General features: G+C 38.2%; 1 protein-coding gene across 2 annotated transcripts in view; it reads right to left on the bottom strand.

Annotated features, from left to right (window-relative positions):
• Nubpl (NUBP iron-sulfur cluster assembly factor, mitochondrial) overlaps nucleotides 1–24,583 on the bottom strand; it is a 180,320-nt gene that overhangs the window by 119,473 nt on the left and 36,264 nt on the right. For both annotated transcript variants that reach the window (XM_051195822.1, XM_051195823.1), the window contains exon 4: nucleotides 23,744–23,834. In XM_051195822.1, the coding sequence (XP_051051779.1) occupies nucleotides 23,744–23,834 (91 nt within the window). The remainder of the gene's footprint in view (nucleotides 1–23,743; nucleotides 23,835–24,583) is intronic.

Below are 24,583 nucleotides of genomic sequence, written 5' to 3'. Positions count from 1 at the left end.
GCAGCACATGTGGATAAACCAAAGTACTAAAGAAATAAGCACAGAGTCATCAACATTGGTGACACCACAACAAAGTGAAATCGGTCCAGGGAATGATGCTAAAGGAGGCCGGAGGACTTGTGACTTCAGGTACAAACCATGAGAGCAACAGAGCTACTGCTTTATAGAATATCCTCTGTGGCAGTCGATAGTTAGAAAATTACCAAAAGCAAATCATACAATAGCTATATCCCTAAAATAGACAAGTAAATTATTTCTGTTTTTAAAATTGTACTTTAGAGGTTCAATGAATGCTCACCATGTAAAAGAATCATTTCCCTTCACTGGAATATTGTTGAATGCCTACTTATGCCAAGGAGAACAGAGACAGAGACAAAGGGGCAAAAACAAATAGACACAGTCCTCATGAAATACAAAGTCTACGGGAAAATAAATATTAGCATTACCCACAAAATCACTACAGAGGAGTCGGTAGTCCAAACCAGCCCAACAAAGAACAGCATAGAGCTGGTCTAGGTGCAGACATCTTTATAATAAGAAAAAACATTTTTTTAAATAATTTTATAGTACCCTAAAAACTTGGTAATCTTATGAATTTATAATATTGGGAATATTACTGCTGAATAGAAAAATCCACCATTTATCTAAAGAGCATCATTTTTCTGAAGAAAAGTCAACTTTACATTTTTATTATCTGGTTTTCAAATAAGCACAAGAATATCTGCTTGAGGTATACACATATGCTGTGGGGTTATTTAATCAACCTAGCATATACTTGTTTGGTCAGGATATGTAACATCAAGCCCTCCCAAGCACTAGCCCATCACTAAATGCAGTCACTACACTGTTCCAAAGACCCTTGAGCCTACTGCTTCTTCCTACCTCATGAAACTCTGCACAGGTGACATTTCCCTATGCTACTATCCACTTGCTAATCCCTGGTAACCAGTATTGTTCTTTCTGAGTCTGAGCTTTGTTCTTGGGGATTTCATATGATTGAGAAAATGTAATAACAGTATTTATCTTTCTGTGCCTGGCTTATTTCACTTAGCATAATATTTTCCAGATTCCTTGCAGTGGCTAAAAATGGAAGGCTATCTTACTGTGGCTGAGTAGTATTCCACTGTAAATACAAACTATGTTTTCTGTATCAATTCATCTGCTAACTGACATTTTAGTCTACATCTTGATTTTCTTGAATAATGTCAGAACAAACACAGAAAGGCAGAACTCATCAACATACTAATATAATTTCCTGTGAATATCTACCCAAACATGTTCCTAGAATGTATGGTAACTATGTTTTAATGTTTTTAGTAGCCTCCGTGCTTCTGTACAATTCACATTTCTACCGATAGGACAAAGGGTTCACTTTCTCCACATTCACATTATGACTCACAAACTTTCTTGTTTGTGGTTTTTTTAACAGAATCTCATACAGCCTATGCTGACTCAGAACTCTGGATCCCCCTGCTTCATCCTCTTTGGTATTTACCTATGGTATTACCGGGCTAATACCTATCATTGTGACAAACACCATTCTACCAGGTGTGAAGTGATACCACACTGTAGTTTTAATTTGCATTTCTCCTTGTGTATTAGTGGTGGTGTATTGTTTTTTCATATACTTGCAGAGCCATTTGTTTGTAAACTTGTTTGAGAAGTGTCTATTCAAATCTTTTGGCCTCTTTCCAGTTAGATCACTTGCTTCCTGACTACTGAATTGCTAACATGGTTTGAGTTTAACCCTTTGTCACATGCATGGGTCGAAAACACATCAGGTAAGAGGAGAAAAATATAAGATAGTTTCTTCCATATTACTCAGCTTTAAAAACCTAGGGGAAGTTAAAGAGATAGCTTGACTTTAAACAAATATCCAAATACTTTGAACAATGTCAATATTTCAAAAGTTGTAAAACACAAGTGTTTTAATAACACTTGGGTCTCTAAGAAGTAGGCAATGCACATTAAATCTGAAATCACTTTTCAACAAAAAACATTCCCAAAAGATGCTGAGTTAGTGTGCGTCTTTACATATACAGTTGCTGGGACTTATGAGGATAGCCATCACTCATGTCTGGTTACTCCCTCTGTATGTGGCTGGTATTTCTGCCCATACAAACATGAATAAAGTAGTGAGTTTTTAATTTCAATCTCCTAAAAGCAAACACCTAACTTACCAAAGCATAATGATAACTTTTATGCAGATTAAAAGCATTATCTGCTCCTCCATAACAGAAATGGTTATATATACTTGAAAGGTATTTTTTAATTATAGAAGGCCTAATTTGCATATGTGCCTGTTGCTTCCACATGCTTACTTCTTTAATGTTAACTTAGGATACCTTCCCCCCCCCCTTTTTTCTATTTAAATTAGAAACAATCTTGTTTTACATGTCAATTCTAGTTCTCTCTCCCTCCCCCCCCTCCCCTTTCCCCGCCAACCCCATCCCATCCCCTTTCTGCTCCCCAGGGAGGATGAGGACTTCTAAGGGGATCATCAAAGTCTATCATATCATTTGGAGCAAAACCTAAGCCCTCCTCCATGTGTCTAGGCTGAGAAAGTATCCCTCTATGTGGGATGGGCTCCCAAAATCCATTCGTGTACCAGGGATAAATACTGATCCATTACTAGAGGCCGCATAGACTGCCCAGTCCTCCTAACTGATACCCACATTCAGGGGGGTCTGGGTCGGTTTAGGAAACCTTTTTATGCAAAAATGTTACCTATATTACTTTCATTTCTGCTGTTGTGATAAAATACCCTGACAAAAAGCAACTTTGGGGGAAAGTGTTTATTTTAGCCCACAATTCCAGGTCAACGTTTATCATAGCAGGGAAGTCAAGCAGGAACTTGAAGTGGTTAGTCACATCACACTCAAGAGCAGAGAGGAACAAATGCTTGTGTGCTTGTTTGTGCTTAGCCCCTCTCTATACTTTATATGATCCAGGACCCCAACACAGGCCTGGTGCTGCCAACAATGGGTGGGGCTTCTTCCTTAATTAAAGCAATCAAGACCATGACCCAGAGATACCCACAGGACAACCTGATCCACACAATCATTTATTGAGACTCTTATCCCAGGTGACTTTAGATTGTGTCAAATTGACAATTAAAACTACCCATTTTACTATAGTTTCTTATATTTAATATCTAAAAATAACCATTATGATGTAGTTCCTAAAATGTAATATCTAAAACTAACCATTATGTTAGTTCCTTATGTTTAATATCTAGAGTTACAAGTTTTCAAACTCTTTTTTAAACCTTTAGTTTACCATGCAAATCTCAATGCTTATACAGTTATAAGTATTGAAATAAAAAATTACTTGGCTATTTTCTTCATATTCAATCAATTCATTACAGATTAAATTCCCCAAAATAACTATCTTCAATTATAAACTAGTTAAATTGTTTAAAACTTTATTTACAAATCAAGAAACATAACTCTCTAAAGCTTCTCAGCTGTGTCCATGGATGCCTTGTAAATCCTAACAATCAAAATTTGTATAAATACATAAACAACTCATGCAAATTTAATACAGCTAGTAAATGAAATAAATCCAATTATCAAAACACCAGCTTATCTTAAATGTTCTAAAATGGCTGAAGAAGTTGACCAAATTATTTTATATCTTTCATATTAAAACCTCCTAAATATAATAAAATGGTGAGGCAGGAGATATTTGGGCTCCTGATGACTCTGTGGAACAGAAATGTTGCATCAATACTGGGTGGCCACCAACCAACCTCTCATGTGGAAGAGAAATTAGTTTCTTGTTTTTAACTGCTATAGTATTGGATTTTCTTTCATTTGTAACCAAATACCATCTCAGTTAATAAAACAATATATTTTTAATTCAATTAAACATCTCAAATTAAAATTACCAAGATAGTGCTGAGGAATGCAGCTCAGTGGTAAAGAGCCTACCTAACATGCAAAAGGCCCTGAGTTCAATGTCCAGCACTGCACACAGCATGATGGCATTTGCTTATGACCCTATCATCCAGAGGGTCAGGGTCACTCTCATTTATATTGCAAGTTTGAGGCCAGCCTGGTCTGAGATCTTGTCTCATAAACAAACAAAAGCTAACGTTTCACTTTTCCAGTCATGTTTTTGTAAAGGCTTCAAGCATCTTTTATATGAGATATATATAGTTTCACAATTATTAATAAACAAACATTAAAACTGACTTCATCTCTAAAGGTGGTATCAATATATGCTGTAGGAATCTGGATTATTAGCCATAAAAATCAAGACAGAGCTGCAGGACCAAATGGCTTATTACAAGATCATTCTGCCTGAAATATCCCACTATAGGTGTTAGCAGCTTTCAAATCCATATATTTTCTTGTAATTCGTTAGCGCATACACCCTTTCAATTTTTGAACACCTTGGCAACACGACTCTTAATTGCCTGCTTTCAATAGATTATATTCTCTGAAGACCTGAAGGTGCTCAGTGGAGAAAAAACTTTGAGATTACAATGTATAAACATCTCAAAGGATATCAAATAAAGCAGAATTAGAATAGATCGTTCTCATGGGAACAAAACCAGAAAACAGGGAGAGTCACACAGAAGCCTGTCCTTTGCAGCCAGGTATGAGCTTTCTGGGTAGCAGTATATGAGGTCTTCTTCACAAAATTCAAACTCATCTTTACTGATTTCTCTTTCTTTTCTTGTCTTTCTGAGCTGGATCAATGCCACATCACATTCATTTTGCTGACAGTGAAGATGCAACAGAGAAATCAGATTCTAGTTAACTGCTATAACTTTTGGGTGATATAAATCATGGCTCCAAGAGCTGACCCTGACATGTCTACCATATTGAGTACTTGACTTTCAAAGATGATTCCTGACCACCTAACTGACCATAAAAGATAGAAGATAATCTCTTTCTAAGAGAAACTAAATATCTAAGTAATGCTGAAAAACAGTCTACATTTTTCAGTGTGGCTAAAACTAGCTAAATAGAAAAATGGGACAATAAATACCATAATCAAACTTCCAATACTGCAGGGTTGCTTTTAATGAATATGCATAAATAAAATTGCAATGTATAAATTTAAGTATCCCACAGTAGTTAACTGTTAAACAACTCCTTTGGGATGAGGAGCCTAGATTTTTAGGAAGAGTGTGGGGAATAAAAATATCCAAAAGGGAAAAAAAAAGATAAAAGGAATGTGATTAACACAGTTTGCATTTTCTTACTTCTATAATTATGGAAATTAGATAAGCTTAAGAATAAAAGAATAAAGTAGACAGCCATGATTGACACATCTATAATACTCCCAGGTGCTGGAAAGATAAGACAGGGGGATTGCCAGGAGTTTGAGACAGCCTGGGCTACACAGCAAGACCCTGTGGTATAAATACAGTAGGAGGCCATTTAATCTATACTATACTAAGAATCTATAGTGTATATACAGTAGGAGGCTATTAATCTATACTGAGAATCTGTGGTATATACTCAGTAGGAGGCTATTTAGCCTATAATGTCAACTGTGGTGCCGCACAGCTACTGTCATCCATTAGCTCAGCTGGAGCTTCTGGATAACTTGCTGTAACTCCATCATCAGCCCTGTCTACTGCTCCGCACATTCTCATTGTGAACGTTTCTTTCCTTAACCCTCATGAACCAGCCTCGGATAGGGTCCAACTTCCTGCCATGCAGCTTGGCTCAGCCTTCCTGGAACAGAAGATAATTAAGATCTTGTCTAGAGTCGGCTTTGGCTTAAGCAAATGTTGTGGCTGTTCAATCTTTATCTAGTCCACTAAACTAGATCCACATCGGTGGCAAGGCTGTCAGGTTCTTATTGTTTCACGTGTTCACTGTAGTAGCACGTTAGTTTCCTTCTCAAACTTTCCCTTTACTTTCAGGACTTGGCTGTTCAGTGATGAGAAGCCCATCTTTTCACACCTTTTATCTTTTGGCATGCCCCTCACTAGAATGAATCATTCTTAGCTTTGGATATGAAGTCAGAGAGCTGTGGCTTTCTTTCAGTGCTACACTTAGAGCACCAAAGGTCAAATTTCATTGGTCACATTTCAACAGTTGTGTCTCAAAGCATAGGAAGGTTGAAGCAGGGAGATGGGAACTTTACATCTTAAGATGGGTTCAGTTCATAGCAGCCTAAAATAATTGCAACACTAACAACAAAGCTCATTTGTCACACTCTAGCATAATAAATATAATGATAACAAAGTTTGAAATATTTACTAGAACTAATAAAATGAGATACAAACACATATGCTCACATGCTGTTGAAAAACACCAAGAGTGTCACATAAGGCAAGTAATTAAGGGTTATCACAAACCTTCAAAAGAACACACTAAATGTGGAACACAGTAAAACATGAGGTATGTGTGTTTGATTTCATGAAAATCAGCTAATCAGAAAGATGATGGACTCAGTAGAACTGGTAGGTGGATTACACCTATAATCCCTGCATTTAGGAGGCTGTGGCATGAGCCTAAAGGGTCATTCAAAGCCTAAATGGGTTCATTTAAAGCTAGCCTGGGCTACAAAGTATGATTCTGAAAAAAGAAATGGGGGGGGATGAAGAAGGTAGGAAGGAAGGAAGAAAGGAAGGAAGGGAGGGAGAGAGGGAGGGAGGGAGGGAAGGAGAGAAAGGAAGGGGAAGAAGAAAGGGAAGAAGAGAGAAGAATAATAGATTATCCTGCTATTCTGACTTTCTTTATGCTATAGAAAGAATTTATAGGAATAAAAGCAGTAAAAGCTATGAACAGAACTTTTGACCAAGAAAGAGTTAACAGGAAGGCCAGTGAGATGGCTCAGGACCTAAAAGAGACTTGGTACCAAGTCCCATGACCTAAGTTTAAGTCCCAGAAGCCACAGAATGGAAGAAAAGAACCAACTCATACAAGTTGACCTCCAGAAGCAGGTTGTAGCATGTGTACACAGACAGATGATGGCTGGATGGATGGATGGATGGATGGATGGATGGACGGATGGACAGACAGACTGTTTAAAAACAGTAAAAAGAGTGGGATTTATTCATGAAACGTTGTCCATAAATACATGCACAAATACTACACTAGGAAACTGGACAAAAGTATATGAAACACCATGGTCAATAAACAAGAAAGCTACAGTCCCTGAAAAAGAGAAGCAAGTAGAACAGGACCTACAACACCCTGAGCTCACTGCTCTGGCCATTCCAGACTACATTGGAGGGTAATAAATCCCCAATACATTGAGAAAGAGAAACAAATTTAGAGGAAGCCAAAGTAACTAGAATTTATGGCATAGGATGAGAGCTACTTAGAGAGAAAACTCCAGAGCTGCATAAGGGACCTGACAAGTCTTAACAAGTTGAATGGAACAGATCACTAGAGAAGAAAAGCTGTGTAGTTCCCAGATAGTGTACTCAGATCGGAATAGCTATGTTCCCATCAGCCAGAGGAAAGGTCTTACAAGTCACAGAAGGAGACAAATTGGCCTTGAACTCACAGATGCTCTTTAAATGCATCATCATAACTGGGGATTGGGTCAGTCTAACTCTGAAGACCAAGGTCTTCCTACCACCACATCCTGTTACAGTAGTAAAAATTACAGGCCTATTTCCCCATTCCTCTTATCAAATCTGGTTTGAGGCGATCATGTTCACAGATCCATTCTCTGCCTCCCTAGTCCTCTATCCAGCCCTCCTCTGGTTTATTACACTATTTAAAGAACTGTGCTAGCACACAGTTCATTATACTGTTGAATCTGTGTATTAACCAACTGCAAGCAGCTTGGGGACAATTCTTATCTTCATTCCAACATGACTTGAGAGCTTTATTACCATTGTATTCAAGTATAACAGCTTTGACAATGTATTTAGAGGTTTTTTTAACAGTTGACAGCATCACTGAAAAGTAAAAAAGAAAGACACGGCCCAGGGGGATCGCCACAGAACCACCCACCCTGACCTTATGCTCCACACTCCAGAGGCAACTTCTTTGCCTATAAAGCACTCACATACACCAGACTTCAGGAAAAGGAACAAAACCTTGTTCCACGCACATACCCTAAACCTGTAACAACCACTATTATACCAGAAATCTCTGCCTTTTGGTTGAACCATTAGTTATACAAGAATGGTCACCAAGTCCCCAGAGATCAGAGATCACCAGGAACCTTCCAATATGACACAAACAAGCATGACTTCTTCCACAGGAATACTAGGTAGCACATGGAGGAAAGACACAGTACTCAGTGCTCACCCAGCTTTCTTTTCTACTGGTAAGGCAAAGCATGATGGGTAAACATGGCAGTCTCTTGGCCACAACAACAGCAGCCTATAGTCAATGTGCTTTTTACTGCCAGGTACAGACAAACGGAAAATGTAATGAATTGTGTAGTACAAACTACTTTTGACTTATTAAATCTCAAATCTAGAAGACAGGTCTTAATGTTTTCATGTGACATAGGGGAAATACAATGGAACACCTTTGAATTACAATGGTTGTCCCATAGAAAGCCCCAGCACAGTGGCTTGAGCTGCATGCTGAACTAGAGCTATTTTTCATGGGGCATCACCTTTATCTGGGTGGCAGGCAGACAATAAAGGCTACTAAGAATTGGGTATTTGTCATACAAAATGAAGCAATTACTTCAAAAGTATAACTAAGACCATTGTCTGTTTTTAAAAAAGAAAATATTTTGGATAGTGGTAGTATACACCTTTACTCCCAGCACTCGGGAGGCAGAGGTAAGTGGATCTGTGTGAGTTCAAGGCCAGCCTATTCCACAGAGTGAGTTCCAGGAGAGGAAGGGCTACACAAAGAAACCCTGTCTTAGAAAACCAAAAGAAAAAAAAGAAGAAAGGCTTCAAGTAAATAAACTCTTTAGAAACCCTGTACCTGATCACCAATTTGACAAACAATTCTGAAGACTCAAAAAAATTATCTGAGATAAGTAATAATGTTAATCAACAAATGGAATTTTAAAAAGTCACATAATGAAACACACAAACCTTAGAAGACCAGTAGTTCAATGATGAATGTGTGCAATAAAATCATATATAAAATACAACTTGCCAGAAGAGTACCTTAGAGAGCAGGTGCATTTGCTCCCAGCCTGACAACACAAGGACTAACATTGTAAAAGGACAGAACTCCTATAAGTTGTCCTCTGACCTCCACTTACATACTGTGTAGCTCATGCGCCCCACACACACACTAATACATAAATGTAATCTAAGATCAAACTCAATTAAAAGTCTAAATTCAAGGCTCATATACACTCACTTAAAAAAAAAAAAAAAAACTTGAGAAAGATACTAGAAGATGGAAAGATTTCCCATGCTCATGGACTAAAAGAATTATTGTGAAAATAGTATACTACCAAAGCAATCTAAAGACTCAATACAATTCTCATAAAAATTCAAAAAAAAAAAAAAAACCACAGAAATTACCAAAGAAAACTTAAAAATTCTTATAGAAGGACAAAAGACCACAGAAACCAAAACAATATGCAACAAAAAGAATAATGTTGTTAGGCAGAGCTTGGGGAACCCCACCAAAGAGGAAGAGAAAGGACTGTAGGAGCCATAAGGGTCAAGGACACAACAAGAAAACTCAGGGAACTAACTAACCTGGATTCACAGGGACTCTCAGAGGCTGAACCGACAACCAGGGAGCCTACATGGGACTGACCTAGGCACTATGCATATATGTTACAATTGTGTAGCTTGGTCCTTTTGTGAGACTACTAACATTGGAACAGTGGCTGTCTCTGACTCTTTTCCCAGCTTTTGGGACCTCATACTTGGTCACCTTAAACTAGCCTTAAAACATGGGGAGGTGCTTAGTCTTTCTGCAAGTTGGTATGCCATGTTTTGTTGGTATTCACAGGAAACCTGCCCTCTCCTAAACACAAATGGAAGAGAAGTGGATTGGAGGGTGGGAACAGAGGGGAATTGGGGAGGAGGCTGGGAGAAGAGGAAGGAGGGGAAACTTTGGCCAGCATAAATTCATTTTTTTAAAAAAAGGAATTATGTTAAAGGTGCCACTGTCCCTGATTTCAAATTATATTATAGAGGCACAGCACTCACGTTGGCTGCATTTCTTAATCTCTCCTGTTGGGCTTCAAACTCTTTTAGTACAGATGTATGTCTTGCCCATCTTTTTCCCTAGATCAAATCACTGTACTGTAATAGAAATGTTCAATAACTGATTACTAAGAGGTGGATTTTCTAAAGGTCAAGAAGCACAAGACAAGCTATACTCAGAAGTCTTCAAAGTAATAGCTATGTACATTGAAAATACAACTGTATGGTCAGGCTTGCAATATAACTTTCCATTCTCATTTCACATCTAGCCACTTAAAGCTGTGTGCACTCCTTCCCAAAATTATCTCCTTCCCTGACTTTTTAGTGCCACTATTTCTATCTTCTTTTCATGTATTCATTTGCTCTTTCTCTGGTCTCCATGGGTTCATATTTTCCAAAGTTCTATTCTCAGTCAAATTTTTGACTTTCTAAATTGTTTGAGCTACTTTGTTCAAATCTTTTCCTAAACTTTAGCAGCTGATATTTAAAGCCAGATAAGTTTCTGGGTGAGGATGTGGAGTCTTCAGCAGCATCCCTGTCCCCTACCTACTGGATGCCAATAGCATTCTCCAGTTATATCAATCAAAACTATCTCTAGTCATTGCCACATTTCTCCTGTGTGGCAAATTGATTGAAGTCTACTGGATCTAAAGTAAGTTTAATGACTTCCCACAGACACACATACATATGCATACATATACATATATATACACAAACATACATATGCACATATGCATACTGTATTGCATGAATATTCTCTGAGCCAAGCACACCTTTGTTTGCCAAAGGATTATGCTAGCTGGACTTCGTTGGCACAAGATGCTCATCCAGCCACTCCCCACCATCTGTGGTTTGCAACTCTGCCTTAATTGACTGTTCCTTGGGGAGGAAATAAAGTATATAATTTTAGGAAGACAGGAGGTAGGTGATTCATCTAAATGACTACAGGAAAGCCCTCATCCCTGCCATGCAAAAGCTTTCTAGATGTGGCCTTTCCGGTGAGGAATACGCATACTATGTAAGTAAGCTCCCACTTGAGCTCTGTAAGAAGACTTAATAAACTCATTAGTTCCCTGAAGAGAACTTTGGTGAAATCATGCCTCAATTTGTTGTGAGTACATTGGGGGTTAGAGTAAATACTGTTTAGGACTTGCAGGAAAGAATTTTAACAAAACATATGCATGTGTGCATGTGCGTGCACACAGTACACACACACACACACACACACACACACACAGGCGCACACACACAAGCATTCACGCATGCACATGCACGCACTTATTTTTCACCCATTCCTCTATCTTGAACTCTCCTGAAATCTAAAGACAACTACCTACTAACCTTCCAGATGCCAAAATCAATATATTTAAGCCTTAATTCACATTTTACTTAAATGTATTCCTTTTTTATCCCCTGTAGTTTGAGGAACATAAATATCTAAAATCCTAAATACCTTTATCTTACTGTCTACAATAAAGTACCAACCACTTATTCTCACCCCACCACCTCTCCTTCTCTCTTTCTATAGAGCCCAGGCTACTCTAGAACTCATGGTCCTCCAACTCCAGCCCAAGGGCTAAGATTACAATCATACTCTATCACACCCAGCTTTCATTTTGTCTGTTTCAGACCACCCAATGAAGTCTACTCTCTCCACTCCTACTGACACTATTTAATCAGGCCCATCACATCTCACCTAGATCTTGGACCTAGCTTACTAACTAGCCCCTTCTTTACCTCGGGTCCTACTACCTTTCACCCACACAGCTGCCAAAGTGATCCTCCTAGAATGTGAAACTATGTCATTAACCACTGAAAATGCTATGATGGCTTCTCACAGCCTTTGAAACACACTTTCAGTCTTCAACACAGAAAGACATCTGTGATAGGATCTGCAGTAACCTTTCTGGCCCTCCTCTCCCTCTTTCAAGTCACTCACAAAGACCATCACTTGAACCATGCTAAATGACTCACACTCTGCCCCTTCTAACATTTACCCTTCCCACTGCCCATGCCCTCCCTCATCAGTGTACCTCCTCAGCCCTTCCAGGACAAACTCCTAGCTTGCACACTCCCTCCTCTAAGGAGTCTTCTAAAAGCTCCAAGCTGACCTAAAGTCACCATCCTTTGATATCCAATGCCATCCTAATGCTTCTACCACACATACCTTAGAATAGGAATCAAACAAAAAATTTACATTTTAAAAACTAAGTTACTAAACTAAAAGGATAAAACCAGTAAAAACAAATACCAGCCATTTTATTTTGTATAACTTCTGAAGGGCAGCTTTTAAGCTATTTCTAAAAATCATACAAATATTCCCTTGAGGCATATAATTACTTAAAATAAAACTTTGAAATGTACTCATTTAATTCAAAGTCTTTTATAGTCTCCTTGGATTCAGGGCAAACAGCATTTGGGAAAGATTCTCTTATCTTCTCAGGCCCCAGGCATTGCATTGTTTAGAGATGGGGCCTCACTGTGAATGGGAGGTGATGAAATGGAAACAACCCACTTGTTTGAAGCAACACTTTTGTGAAGCTGACTCTGTGCAGTTGGTTTTAGCCTATGAAGAGCTGGTTGCCACCAGGGTGCCTGAAACAAGAGGCAAGCACACACCTTTAATCCAACCACTCTAGAGGCAGAGAAACTGGCTGATTTCTGTATGAATCCAGCCTGATTTACATAGCAACTTCCAGGCCAGTCAAAAACCACACAGTGAGAATCTATCTCAAAAAAAAAAAAAAAAAAAAAAAAAACAATAAATACACCTATGGCATTGCTGGGCACGACAGCACCCTTTCTCAAATATATAAGAGGAAAATAAAAATAAAAGACAGACCTATGAGATTAATATGGCACACCTTTGGGTATGACTGTGAGGGTTAACTGAGGAAAGTTCCACCCTAAATATGGTGACACTATCCCAGGGCCTGGGGAACCTGGTAAAAGGGGGAATAGGAAAAGGCTTTCTCTTCTGTTTTGTCTTTTCAACCATGATGGACTGCATTCCTCTGAACAGTGAGCCTGTTAACTGCTTCTAGTCAGATATTTAGTTGCAAAGATGAGAAAGTAATTCTTACAGTGTCTATGCAGCATCATAACATGGCAAGGAGGATGATGTGAGAATAGTTACAGTGAATGTTCATTTACTGCTTCCTTTTTGATCTCCAAGATGTTTACAGTCCTAGAGCTGGGACTCTGAACACTACTATTGTCATCAAACTCAGGCACACAGAACTCTACCCTTTATAAAGAGCAGGCAGAAATGCTACACAGCTCAAAGCTAAAATACTAGACAGGACTGACAATACCTAGCAAGTGAAAATATTGTATTATAAACTAGACAACATTCCAATCCATAGAACACAATGCTCAAAGGGAAATTACTAACTATACACTGTTAGGTTTGTTTTGTTTTGTTTTTCTTTTCATTTCTGAAAAACAATGAAAGGCTGAAAAATAGTCTAAGACAGTCAAATATATCACAAAGATTAATTTCTAAGATAATATATTTAAGTTGTTTTTATTATTCAGGGAGGAAAAAGAAAAACCCTGCAATTTATCTAAAATAAACAAAGCAGAGAATTCTCTAGTTAACATACCTAAAACATGTATTCAACTAAGCCTTACTACATACATTTTATATATGAACCACAAGAAGAAACAAACCTAGAAACAATGGAAGAAGAAAATTGGAACTGAGAGCTTGTGGGAAAGATCTATTGGGAGAGGAAGGCAGTGGTAGTATCAGACTTTCTAGAAGGAGAGAATAAAGATCCTGACAGGACAGAGGCCATGTAATGGGAAGCAGAGGAAACCCAAGCAACAAGGCGAGGCTAAGGGCTGAGGCTTTAGAAGTATATGGTAGCAGTGTCATCACTATTTTTAGTAAGGGCAAATACTAACATTGTAAGGATGTTAAAGGTTTGACTTCTGTCACTTTTCATGGAATGAAGGGGCCAATATCATTTTAGGCTACAATTTATAACAACTAGTAGGCTGATGAAGTTTCCACAATGAAAACTAGACAAGGATAATAGCTACATTAAATCTCTCTGAGAAATAGCATAAAGAAGAAATTATTAAGTTACTATGATTGATACTATGGGAAAAAAAAAAACAAAAAACAAAAACCTAGTACTATTGCACAGAGTACAGCATTGCTATGTCTGGTAATATTACCAGAGTAAATCTATCCAGGCCTAATAAGAGTGTCCCATTCCAATCCAAAATTCAGATCCTCTCTCTCTCCCCCTCTCTCTTCTCTCTCTCTCTCTTTCTCTCTTTCTCTCTCTCTCTCTCTCTCTCTCTGTGTATGTAGTGTGTGTGTGTGGGTGGGTGTGTTATACATAATTTCCTTTTTTTATTTTTTTTTCTTTTTTGGAAGAATTAACCTTACAGAGCCCAGACCATAAAATGTTCCATGTTTTATGTCCTCACAGGCCTTTTCCTATGGATCTCCTGAGTCAAGGGTGAATAATCCCTGTAACTTATATCTTCAGAACTCAATTAATACCCTGCTTAACCAGAATACTTTCCATAAATGAAAGCATATACTTTTTTCTATTTACTTCTTTTTTATTATTATTATTTTATTTTACATGTTGATCCCAGTTCCCTCTCCCATCCCTCCCTCTTACCCTCTCTCCCCCCTCACATGCACCCTAACCAACCTCCCCTCCCATCCCCCCACCCCAATTCCACATGTAGGGCAATGCCAGGTGGAGTCACGTAAATCTGTCAAGTAATTTGAAGTAGGGACTAGGCCTTCTCTCCTGTCTCTGGGTTAAGAGAGTTATCCCTCCATGGGGAATGTGTCCACAAGGTCCTTTTGTGCACCAGGAATACATCCTGGTTCCACTGTCTGAGGTTCCTTAGACTGCTCAGTCCTTCTAGCTGAGACCTATATTCAGGGGGTCTGAGTCAGTCCCATGCTGGCTTCCCAGCTATCAGTCTGGGGCTTGTTAGCTCCTCCTTGTTCAGGTCAGCTGTCTCTATGTGTTTCTGCAACCTAGTCTTGTCCTCTCCCTCTGCATCTGGATTCTAGTTGGACTCAGTGTTTCGGTATGGGTGTTTGCTTCTGTTTCCAACAGGTACTAGATGAGGGCTCCATGATTGTGGATAAGTTAGTTGTTGATCTCACTATCCGGGAAGGGCATTTATGGTAGCCTTTCGACAGTTGCACAAATTCTTAGCTGGAGACAGTCTGGTAGGTCTCTAGACCTTTCTTTAGGTTCCGTTTTACTCTTCAAACCAATAATGGCTCCCTCTTTTATGTTCTCTCTCTCTCTCTCTCTCTCTCTCTCTCTCTCTCTCTCTCTCTCTCTCTCTCTCACACACCTTTTATTCCTACCCTGACTCAATCTTCCTAGTCGCACATGCTTAAGAGCTTTCCTCTCCTCCCTTTTTCTTTCTCCTAGTTCTCTCTCCATTCACTGCCCCCCTTCCCATGTGCTCTGGGGGACTTGTCCCTTCCCCTTTCTGTGAGGGACCTTATATGAATCTCTTAGAACACACCTTGTATCCTAGTTCTTCTGGTGATGTGAATTATAGGCTGGTAATCCTTTGCTCTAGGTCTAAAATCCGTATATGAGCGAGTACATACCATGTTCCTCTTTTTGTGACTGGGTTACCTCATTCAGGATGGTTTCTTCAAGTTCCATCCACATGCCTGCGAATTTCAGGATCCCATTGCTTTTTTCTGCAGAGTAGTATTCCATTGTGCAAATGTGCCACATCTTCTTTATCCATTCTTCAGTTGAGGGGCATCTAGGTTGCTTCCAGGTTCTTGCTATTACAAATAATGCTGCTATGAACATAGTTGAGCACATGTCTTTGTTGCATGGATATGGATCATTTGGCTATATGCCTAAGAGGGGGATTGCCGGGTCTGTGGTAAACTAATTCCCATTTTCCTGAGGAACCGCCATACTGATCTCCAAAATGGCTGTAAGAGTTTGCATTCCACCAGCAGTGGAGAACTGTTCCCCTTTCTCCACATCCTCTCCAGCATAAGTTGTCATTGGTGTTTCTAATTTTAGCCATTCTAGCAGGAATAAGATGGTATCTCAAAGTTGTTTTGATTTGTATTTCCCTGATAGCTAAGGATGTGGAGCACTTTCTTAAGTGTCTTTCAGCCTTTCTGGTTTCCTCTATTAAGAATTCTTTCTGCAGTTCTGTACCCCATTTTTTAATAAGGTTATTTGGTGTTTTGTTGACTAGTTTCTTGAGTTCTTTGTATATTTTGGAGATCAGCCCTTTGTCAGATGTAGGATTGGTGAAGATCTTTTCCCATTCTGTGGGCTGCCGTTTGGTCTTGTCTACTGTGTCCTTTGCCTTACAGAAGCTTCTAAGTTTGAAGAGGTCCCATTTATTAATTGTTGCTCTCAGTGTCTGTGCTACTGGAGTTATGTTCAGGAAGCAGTCTCCTATACCAATTTGTTCAAGGGTACCTCCTACTTTCTCTTCTAAGAGGTTCATTGTGGCTGGATTGATGTTGAGGTCTTTGATCCATGTGGACTTGAGTTTTGTGCATGGCGATAGACATGGGTCTATCTGCAGTCTTCTACACACCCTCATCCAATTGTGCCAGCACCATTTGTTGAAGATGCTGTCCTCGCCCCATTGTATAATTTTAGCTGTTTTGTCGAAAATCAGGTGTTCATAGGTGTGTGGGTTAATATCAGGATTTTCGATTCAATTCCATTGGTCTACTTGTCTATTTTTGTGCCAATACCAGGCTGTTTTCAGAACTACAGCTCTGTAGCAGAGCTTAAAGACATGGATGGTTATGCCTCCTGAAGTTCTGTTATTGTACAGGGTTGTTTTGGATATCCTGGGTCTTTTGTTTTTCCATATAAAGTTGATTATTATCCTTTCAAGGTCAGTGAAGAATTGTGCTGGGATTTTAATGGGGATTGCATTGAATCTGTAGATTGCTTTTGGCAAGATTGCCATTTTTACTATATTTATCCTACCTATCCAAGAGCATGGGAGATCTTTCCATTTTCTGGTATCTTCTTTAATTCCTTTCTTTGAAGCCACAAAGATCTTATTATATAGGTCTTTCACTTGTTTGGTAAATGTTACCCCAAGATACTTTATGTTGTTTGTGGCTATTGTAAAGGGTGATGTTTCTCTAATTTCTTTCTCAGCCTCTTTGTTGTCTGAATGAACTTATAATCTTAATATTTTAGGAAACATTTTAAAAGATCATAAGATTATGAGAAGACATTTTGTTTTGATTTAAGCTGAGACTAGATTGTAAAAGAGAAATACACAGTATACATTATTTTAACAGATAGATGACATAATAAACATATTGCACTTATAGTAACCTATGCATTTGAAGCCAGGCTTCAGATGCACTGAGCAAAGTGATCAAGTGACAGGACATCAGTTTTCTCTTGTGGCTGGTGCTAATCATAAACACAAAAACATATGAGCTATTTCACAGATAGATAGATAGATAGATAGATAGATAGATAGATAGATAGATAAAGACAGACAGACAGACAGACAGACAGAATCAGAACTATTTGCAGCCAACCTATAAAAGAAACAGTGCAATAGACAGTAGCTACTAAAATTTGACAGTTTAATAAGTACTCTTCCACTGACCATACCTGCTATGAACCCAGCTAAGACACTGAGCAGCAGAGTTAGCTATTCCTTGCTCTATGTATCAAAGGAAAACATACCTTACATATTATACTGGTAGTTAGGTCAAGCATGTCCAATAAACTCTAACACACACGCACACACACACACACACACACACACACACACACACACACACACACACACACGGACTTGATAAACTATCATAAGGAAATTCTTCAAGACCACTGACCTCATCCCTGAACTATCTCAGGGATAGTGTGTCTACAGCATAAACAAACATCTTTTAAGATTCTTCCCCTGATCGTGTTGACTGTCACCTTGACATAATAGTCCAAGTACAAAAGAAAAGAGGAGCAGACTCTAACAAGCGGGTAAAACAAAAGGGTTCTGGAATGTACCCCTGAATATTCCCTGAAGACACCCAGAGAACCTTCGGCATCAGATGAAGACCAGGGGTCCACAGAACATTGCCCAAAATAAAATGTCAACCAGCAGCTCTAGTTTCTCCACTCTGGAGTCAGACTGAGACAGACATAATAACAGCTTTACCAGCACCCCTAAAATCTCTTCCTGGTATACAGAACTAGAATTGACCCTCATCTTTCACAATTAACTGGGGGGGGGGGGGGGAAGGGCTTTGTCCCTGCCTCATAATCTTAAATGATATTAGAGGTTATTTTCTCATACCGATTTTCCAAATTCCTATAAGCTCCAAATACATCCAGCCATAGATAAAGCATAGAAAACCATAATCTAGTGCAAACTTACTATCTCACAACAATAGAAAAGACCACCGTGGATCTTCCTCAACTTCTTTTCCTACTTAGTCACTAATATGCATCATACCTCCTCAAAATCATCTGACATTTCCATTTTAGTAACCTCTTTCTCAGGTCTTAAAATTTTCCTACTTTATTATCTCAGTACATTAAAAGACACTCCTCAATAAAATTAAACTCACAAATCCACAGGTATTCTGGTAGTAAACTATCGTCACAAACCATAAACACAGACATCTCTACCAAAGAATGGCATTTTAGGAAGCTTAGAGAAAAGGTCAACCTAATCACGGAAAGACTATCACACGATAAGCCAGGGTGATGTGTCAGCGGATAGAGGACTTCCTGGAGAAGGACCTGAGGTCAGATGCCTGGCAGCCACACAAACTCTAGATGTGCTGGCACATAATCTATAACCACAGCAACTCCCATTTAACATGTACTGCCACTTCAACTGAAAACCCTTCTAGTCAATTATGCCTATGATTAGACTGTGGCTAGAGTATAATGTGAAATTTGAGTACTGTGTAACTTCAAAACTTACAATGAAAAACAATTGGCATTTGTTCTTTTTAAAAACAGGATATAATCAGGGAAAAATACAAGTTTCATTAACTAACCCCCAGCTGTCAAAGCAGTGCAAACCTGCTGATATTCTTGTGCATTACGCTTTTTACAAACTGACTGGCCATCATACTACAGATTCGGCACAACAGAAAATCACCACTAACAAACATTAAACTAACCAACATTCTCAGATTAAGAAACCAAAAACTGGCCATAAGAACAGGTAGGCTGCCTGAAGACCTGCCCCACTCTCTCTGTTATCCAAGACCTAATTCTCAGGGTTGCCCCTAGCACTGCAACAGAACATCCCCTAAAGCTTCCCCTACCCCTGTCCACACCTCCTGTGGATCCCACAGATCATTATCGTCCTGACCTTCCCTTCCTACCTAATGACTGTGTCCCAACACCCAATTCAGGCAGACACCCCCTGCTTAACCATAGGCTAAGCCTGCCAGGTGACCATGAAGGCTACCTAATGGGGGACGTCCTTCTGCATATATGTTTCTCTTATTGGTTGATGAACAAAACATTGTTTGGCCAACAGAGGCAGGAAGGTAGGTGGGACTAGCAGGAGAATTCTGAGAGAGGGACCACAGAGGGACACCATGTAGTCAAGGAAGGAGTAACAGGTCCAGACCCTTCTCTAGTGAGATAAGACCACATGGGAATACTTAGATTAATAGAAATGGATTAATAATTAAGAGACAAATAGCCAGTAAGAAGCCCTAGCCACTGGCTAACAGTTTTATAACTAATGAATTGTTTGTGTGTTTATTTGGAGCTAAAAGGGTGGCGGGACCTGGCAGGACAAGAAAACTTCCAGCAACAACTACCCATGGACCTTCTCCACTCTCTCTGTTCCCCCAGATCCAATTCTCAGGGTCACCCCTAACACTGCAACACACCTTCTCCCCCATCCATCTTCCCTCCCCCCAGCCTCCACAGTGTTTCCTGTGAACACAACAGCCTAATAGCTCAATAAAACAGGCAGAGAAGCAGCAGAAAACAAGGAACTCCCACCCAACTAAAACAAATCCAGAAATAAGCACCTAGACCTATAATCACCCCATGGACATCAGCATAAGAACACAATTAACACCCAGGGAAATATGCCTTCACCAGAGCCCAAGCTATCCTACCACAGGAGGCCCTGAACATTCTGACAGAACTGAAGCACAAGAAAAAGACCTTAAAACCAACTATACAAGATAATAGAAGTCCTTCAAGAGGAAATAAAAAAACCCTTAAAGAAATCCAGGAAAACACAAACAATGGGAGGAAACGAATACATCCTTCAAAGAAAGCCAGAAAAATACACACTTAAAAGAAATTAATAAATCCATTAAAAGAAAAAAAAAAAGAAACAACTGAAGGAAATAAATAAAACTGTTCAAGACCTAAAAATGGAAATAGAAGAAATTCCCACAAATAGAAAGAATTCTGGAAATGAAAAATTTAGAAGTGAAAACAGGAACTACAGAGCCAAGCTTCACCAACAAAACATATGAGATGGAAAACAGAATGTCAGGCATTGAAGACAGAATAGAAGAAATGGATAGATTGGTCAAAGAAAATGTTAAAACTAAAAAATTCTTGACACAAATCATCCAGAAAATCTGGAACATTGTAAAGAAACCAAACCTAAGAATAAATAGGAATAGAGAAAAATCCCAGCTCAAAGATCCAGAAAATATTTCCAACAAAATCATAGAAGAAATTTTTCAAAATCTAAAGAAGGGCATACCTATAAAGGTACAAAATAAAATCACAAAACACCAAATAGATTGGACCAGAAAAAAAGTAGGTTTCATCCCAGAGATGCAGGGATGTTTCAACATATGAAAATTTGACAATGTGTCGATGTAATCCACCATATAAACAAACTAAAAGAAAAAAAAAAAAAGAACATGATCATCTCATTAGATGATGAAAAAGCCTTTGACAAAATCCAACACCCTTCATGATAAAAGTCCTGGAGAGATTAGGGATGTAAGGGACATACACATAATAAATGTAATTTACAGCAAGTCTATAGCCAACATCAAATTAAATAAAGAGAAACTCAAAGCAATTCCACTAAAATAAGGAATAAGACAAGGCTGTCCATTCTCTCCATATCTATTCAATACCATACTTGAAGTTTTATCTAGAGCAATAAGACAACTGATCAAAGGAACACAAACTGAAAAGGAAGAAGCCAAAGTACCATTATTTCTAGATGATATGGTGTAAGTGACCTCATAAATTCCACAATGGACATCCTATAGCTGATAAACATTTTCAGCAAAGTAGCTGGATTCAAAATTAAATTAAAAAAAAATCAATAGCCCTCCTATATACAAATGACAAATGGACTGAGAAAGAATTCAGAGAAACAACACTCTTCATAATAGCCTATAATGTAAAATACCTTGAGGTATCTCTAAGCAAGTGAAAGATTTGTATTATACAAACTTCAAATTTTTGAAAAAGATATCAGAAGATGGAAAGATCTTCCATGCTCATAGATCAGTAGGATTAACATAGTAAAAATGGCAATCCTATCAAAAGCAATCTACAAATTCAATGAAATCTCCATCAAAGTTCCAATACAATTCTTTACAGATCTTGAAAGGACAATTCTCAACTCTGTATGGAAAAACCAAAAAAACTCAGGATAGCTAAGATAACCCTGAACTGTTGGAGGTATCACCATCCCTGACTTCAAGTTGTCCTACAGAACTGCAGTAATAAAAACCTCATGGTACTAGCACAAAAACAAACACGCTGATCAATGGAATTGAACTGAGGACCCAGACGTAAACTCACACACCTACAGACACCCAATTTCCTGATAAAGAAGTCTGAAAGACACACTGGAAAAAAAGAAAGCATCTTCAACAAATAATGCTGGTCAAAATGGATGTCTGCATGTAAAAGAATGCAAATAAATCCATATTTATCACCCCATACAAAACAGGTCCAAGTGGATCAAAGACCTCAACATAAAAACAGACACACTGAGAAAAAAGTGGGGAACAGTCTTGAAAGCATTTGTAGCAAGCTTCTTGTCAGACTATCTTTGGATATTTAGCCCCCAAACAATGACATGGAGACTTATTATTTATGAAAGTATGGCCTTTAGCTTAGATTTGTCTCCAACTAGCTCTTATTCCTCAAATGAACCTATTCCTTTTAATCTATGTTGTGCCATGTAGACTTTACCTTTCCTCAGTATTCTTTGTAACAGAATAACAGGACATTCAAAAGGAAACCTATTAGTATGATGGCAGCAAGTTTTGTAAGACTTAAGAAATACCTTACTGAATCTTCTTCGAATCCCCAATGACAGCGCCCCTTACCAGCAGGAAGTAGTTTGGAAAGAACGACGCCCAAATTCCCAAATATTGTGTATAAATGTTTGTTTTCATTTAATTGGACTTTGTTATATAAAGTTAAATAAAAAAAAAAAGAGAAAAAAAGGAAAAAAAAAAAAAAAGAAATACTTTACTGCTCAGACTTTAAGAATACACACTGTCAATGAACACCTAAGTCCTCTTGTTTATTTCCTGGGGAACCAAGATATCCTGTTGGCACAGAACAACCTTGGGCTATTGTTTGCTTTGCTTTCCAAGGTTTCTAGTGCATTGCTTGAGAAAAGAAGGGTTGTACTCGGCATCACACTTGTGTGACGTGAATCAGTTTTCACAGTGGTCCTTAAAGAAACAGATATTTAGAGTGCCTGAAGTCATCACCACTCTCCTTGGTAACACTGACATCATGGTTCATGTCACATGTTTGCAAACTGTGCTGCACCAAAAGAAGCCCCATGATTTCATGAGATAAGGAAACAACTACATAAGAGGCAGCTTGCAGTATAAGACCCCTAAGGCAGACCATCTCATAAAGAACAATCCAGACTTCTGCATAATTGATGCCTCCAAATAATCACATATGTAACCACCTTAAAGAGCAAATACCTAATCAATTTTAATTATAATAAAAATAATACTATGACCTCAATAACCTAATAAATAAATCTGTACAAATATTTTGTCCTAGATCTATGGAAAACAGAAGGCCTATAAAAAACAAAAAGAAATTACTCAATTTTACATTTTATCACAATAGAAACCAATTTTATTTAGAAAAATTTCACATAAAACCATTTTAATAACCAGTTTTTACCATTTTTATGACTATATTCCTATACTTAAAACTTTATATTTGGGAGCCTTACAAATATGTAATAACAAGAACAGTGAAAATACTTAAGATTTATTCAAAAAAGCTACTTCATCCTATATAGAAGGCACTAAAACTACAGGGCATCAAACCATTGTTTTGAGGAGTTTGTTTGTTAATGCTCTAAGAAAAGTCTGTTTATAAAATATAACTTTCATTTAATAAAAATGTATTTCTACTCAAATATTCTCATACATTAAATACTTAATATTTTTATCATGAACTAGTGCTATGAATTGTGCTAAATGCTCCATGTATAATATTCCTCACAGCAATTGTGACCCCACTGTATGTGTAGGGGACCAAGGCACAACAAGATGGAATAGATTCCTCAGAGCCACACAGTTGGACAATGACAGACTGAAATTCAAACCTACAGAGAGTGATGTCAACATCATTTCTGAACATGACATGACATATAAAAAGCACATGCTGGCTAAGTGCCTGGCACTCAGTAGGTACTAGTTACCTCTTCTGAACTTACTTGGTGATAATTCTGGATTTCCTTTCAGGTTCATCATCTTTGGGATGGAGGGACCATACACATCTACATCTAACAAGCCAACCGCCTTGGACTGCAAGAAAACATAATTCACCAAAAGATTATTCATAATGTTCACAAGACAAAAAAAAATCTACACAGCAATAAGCCTATTAAAAAGAAAATACATAATATTCCAAAATCATAAACAATGGGAAGTAAAAATATAAATTACCTAGGATAGTTTTGAAATTAGTGTTATATCTCAATAACCAACTTGTTCAGGTCTCCTGTACAGACCCCAAAAAATTAAGACCTTTTTGGTCTAAGCATGATTTTTGAGAATAAGACACACACAAAAAACTGGAATGGTTAGTAAAAGCCCAACAAAACCTCACATGATGGAACACTGACTTAAATTACAAAATAAAATAAAATAAAAAAAAACAAATCTTGGAAACAGATTCTATCATAAGAAGTAAGGAAATCTACTGCATATCTGGCAAAACAAGAGAGAGAGATGAATGTAGCAACAAGGCAGACATAATACAGGCTACCACTTACATGCAAACCACAGTTAAAAACACAAGACCTTCTGGAGGAATCAGAAACAGCTAACTACTGTTTTCTTTGATGGCTTGTCCAATTGAAAAGGACAGAAGATTCTATGAGTCTGCCTGGTACTAGTTAATCTGCAACTTTGTCAAGGAATGGAAAACAAAATTTGCTACTTGTAAATACATTTTCTTTCTATCTCCAAATCTATCTTTGTTGGTTTTTCCTATCAATATAAGTATGCTAATACTAACTGTAGCTCACTGAGTCTTACAGCTCTCCTCCTAC

The sequence above is a fragment of the Phodopus roborovskii genome, unplaced genomic scaffold, assembly GCF_943737965.1.
Source record: "Phodopus roborovskii unplaced genomic scaffold, PHOROB, whole genome shotgun sequence".
NCBI classification, from domain to species: Eukaryota; Metazoa; Chordata; class Mammalia; order Rodentia; family Cricetidae; genus Phodopus; species Phodopus roborovskii.
The sequence above is the reverse complement of the archived record's forward strand: the minus strand, read 5'-3'. Positions and strand labels throughout refer to the sequence as shown.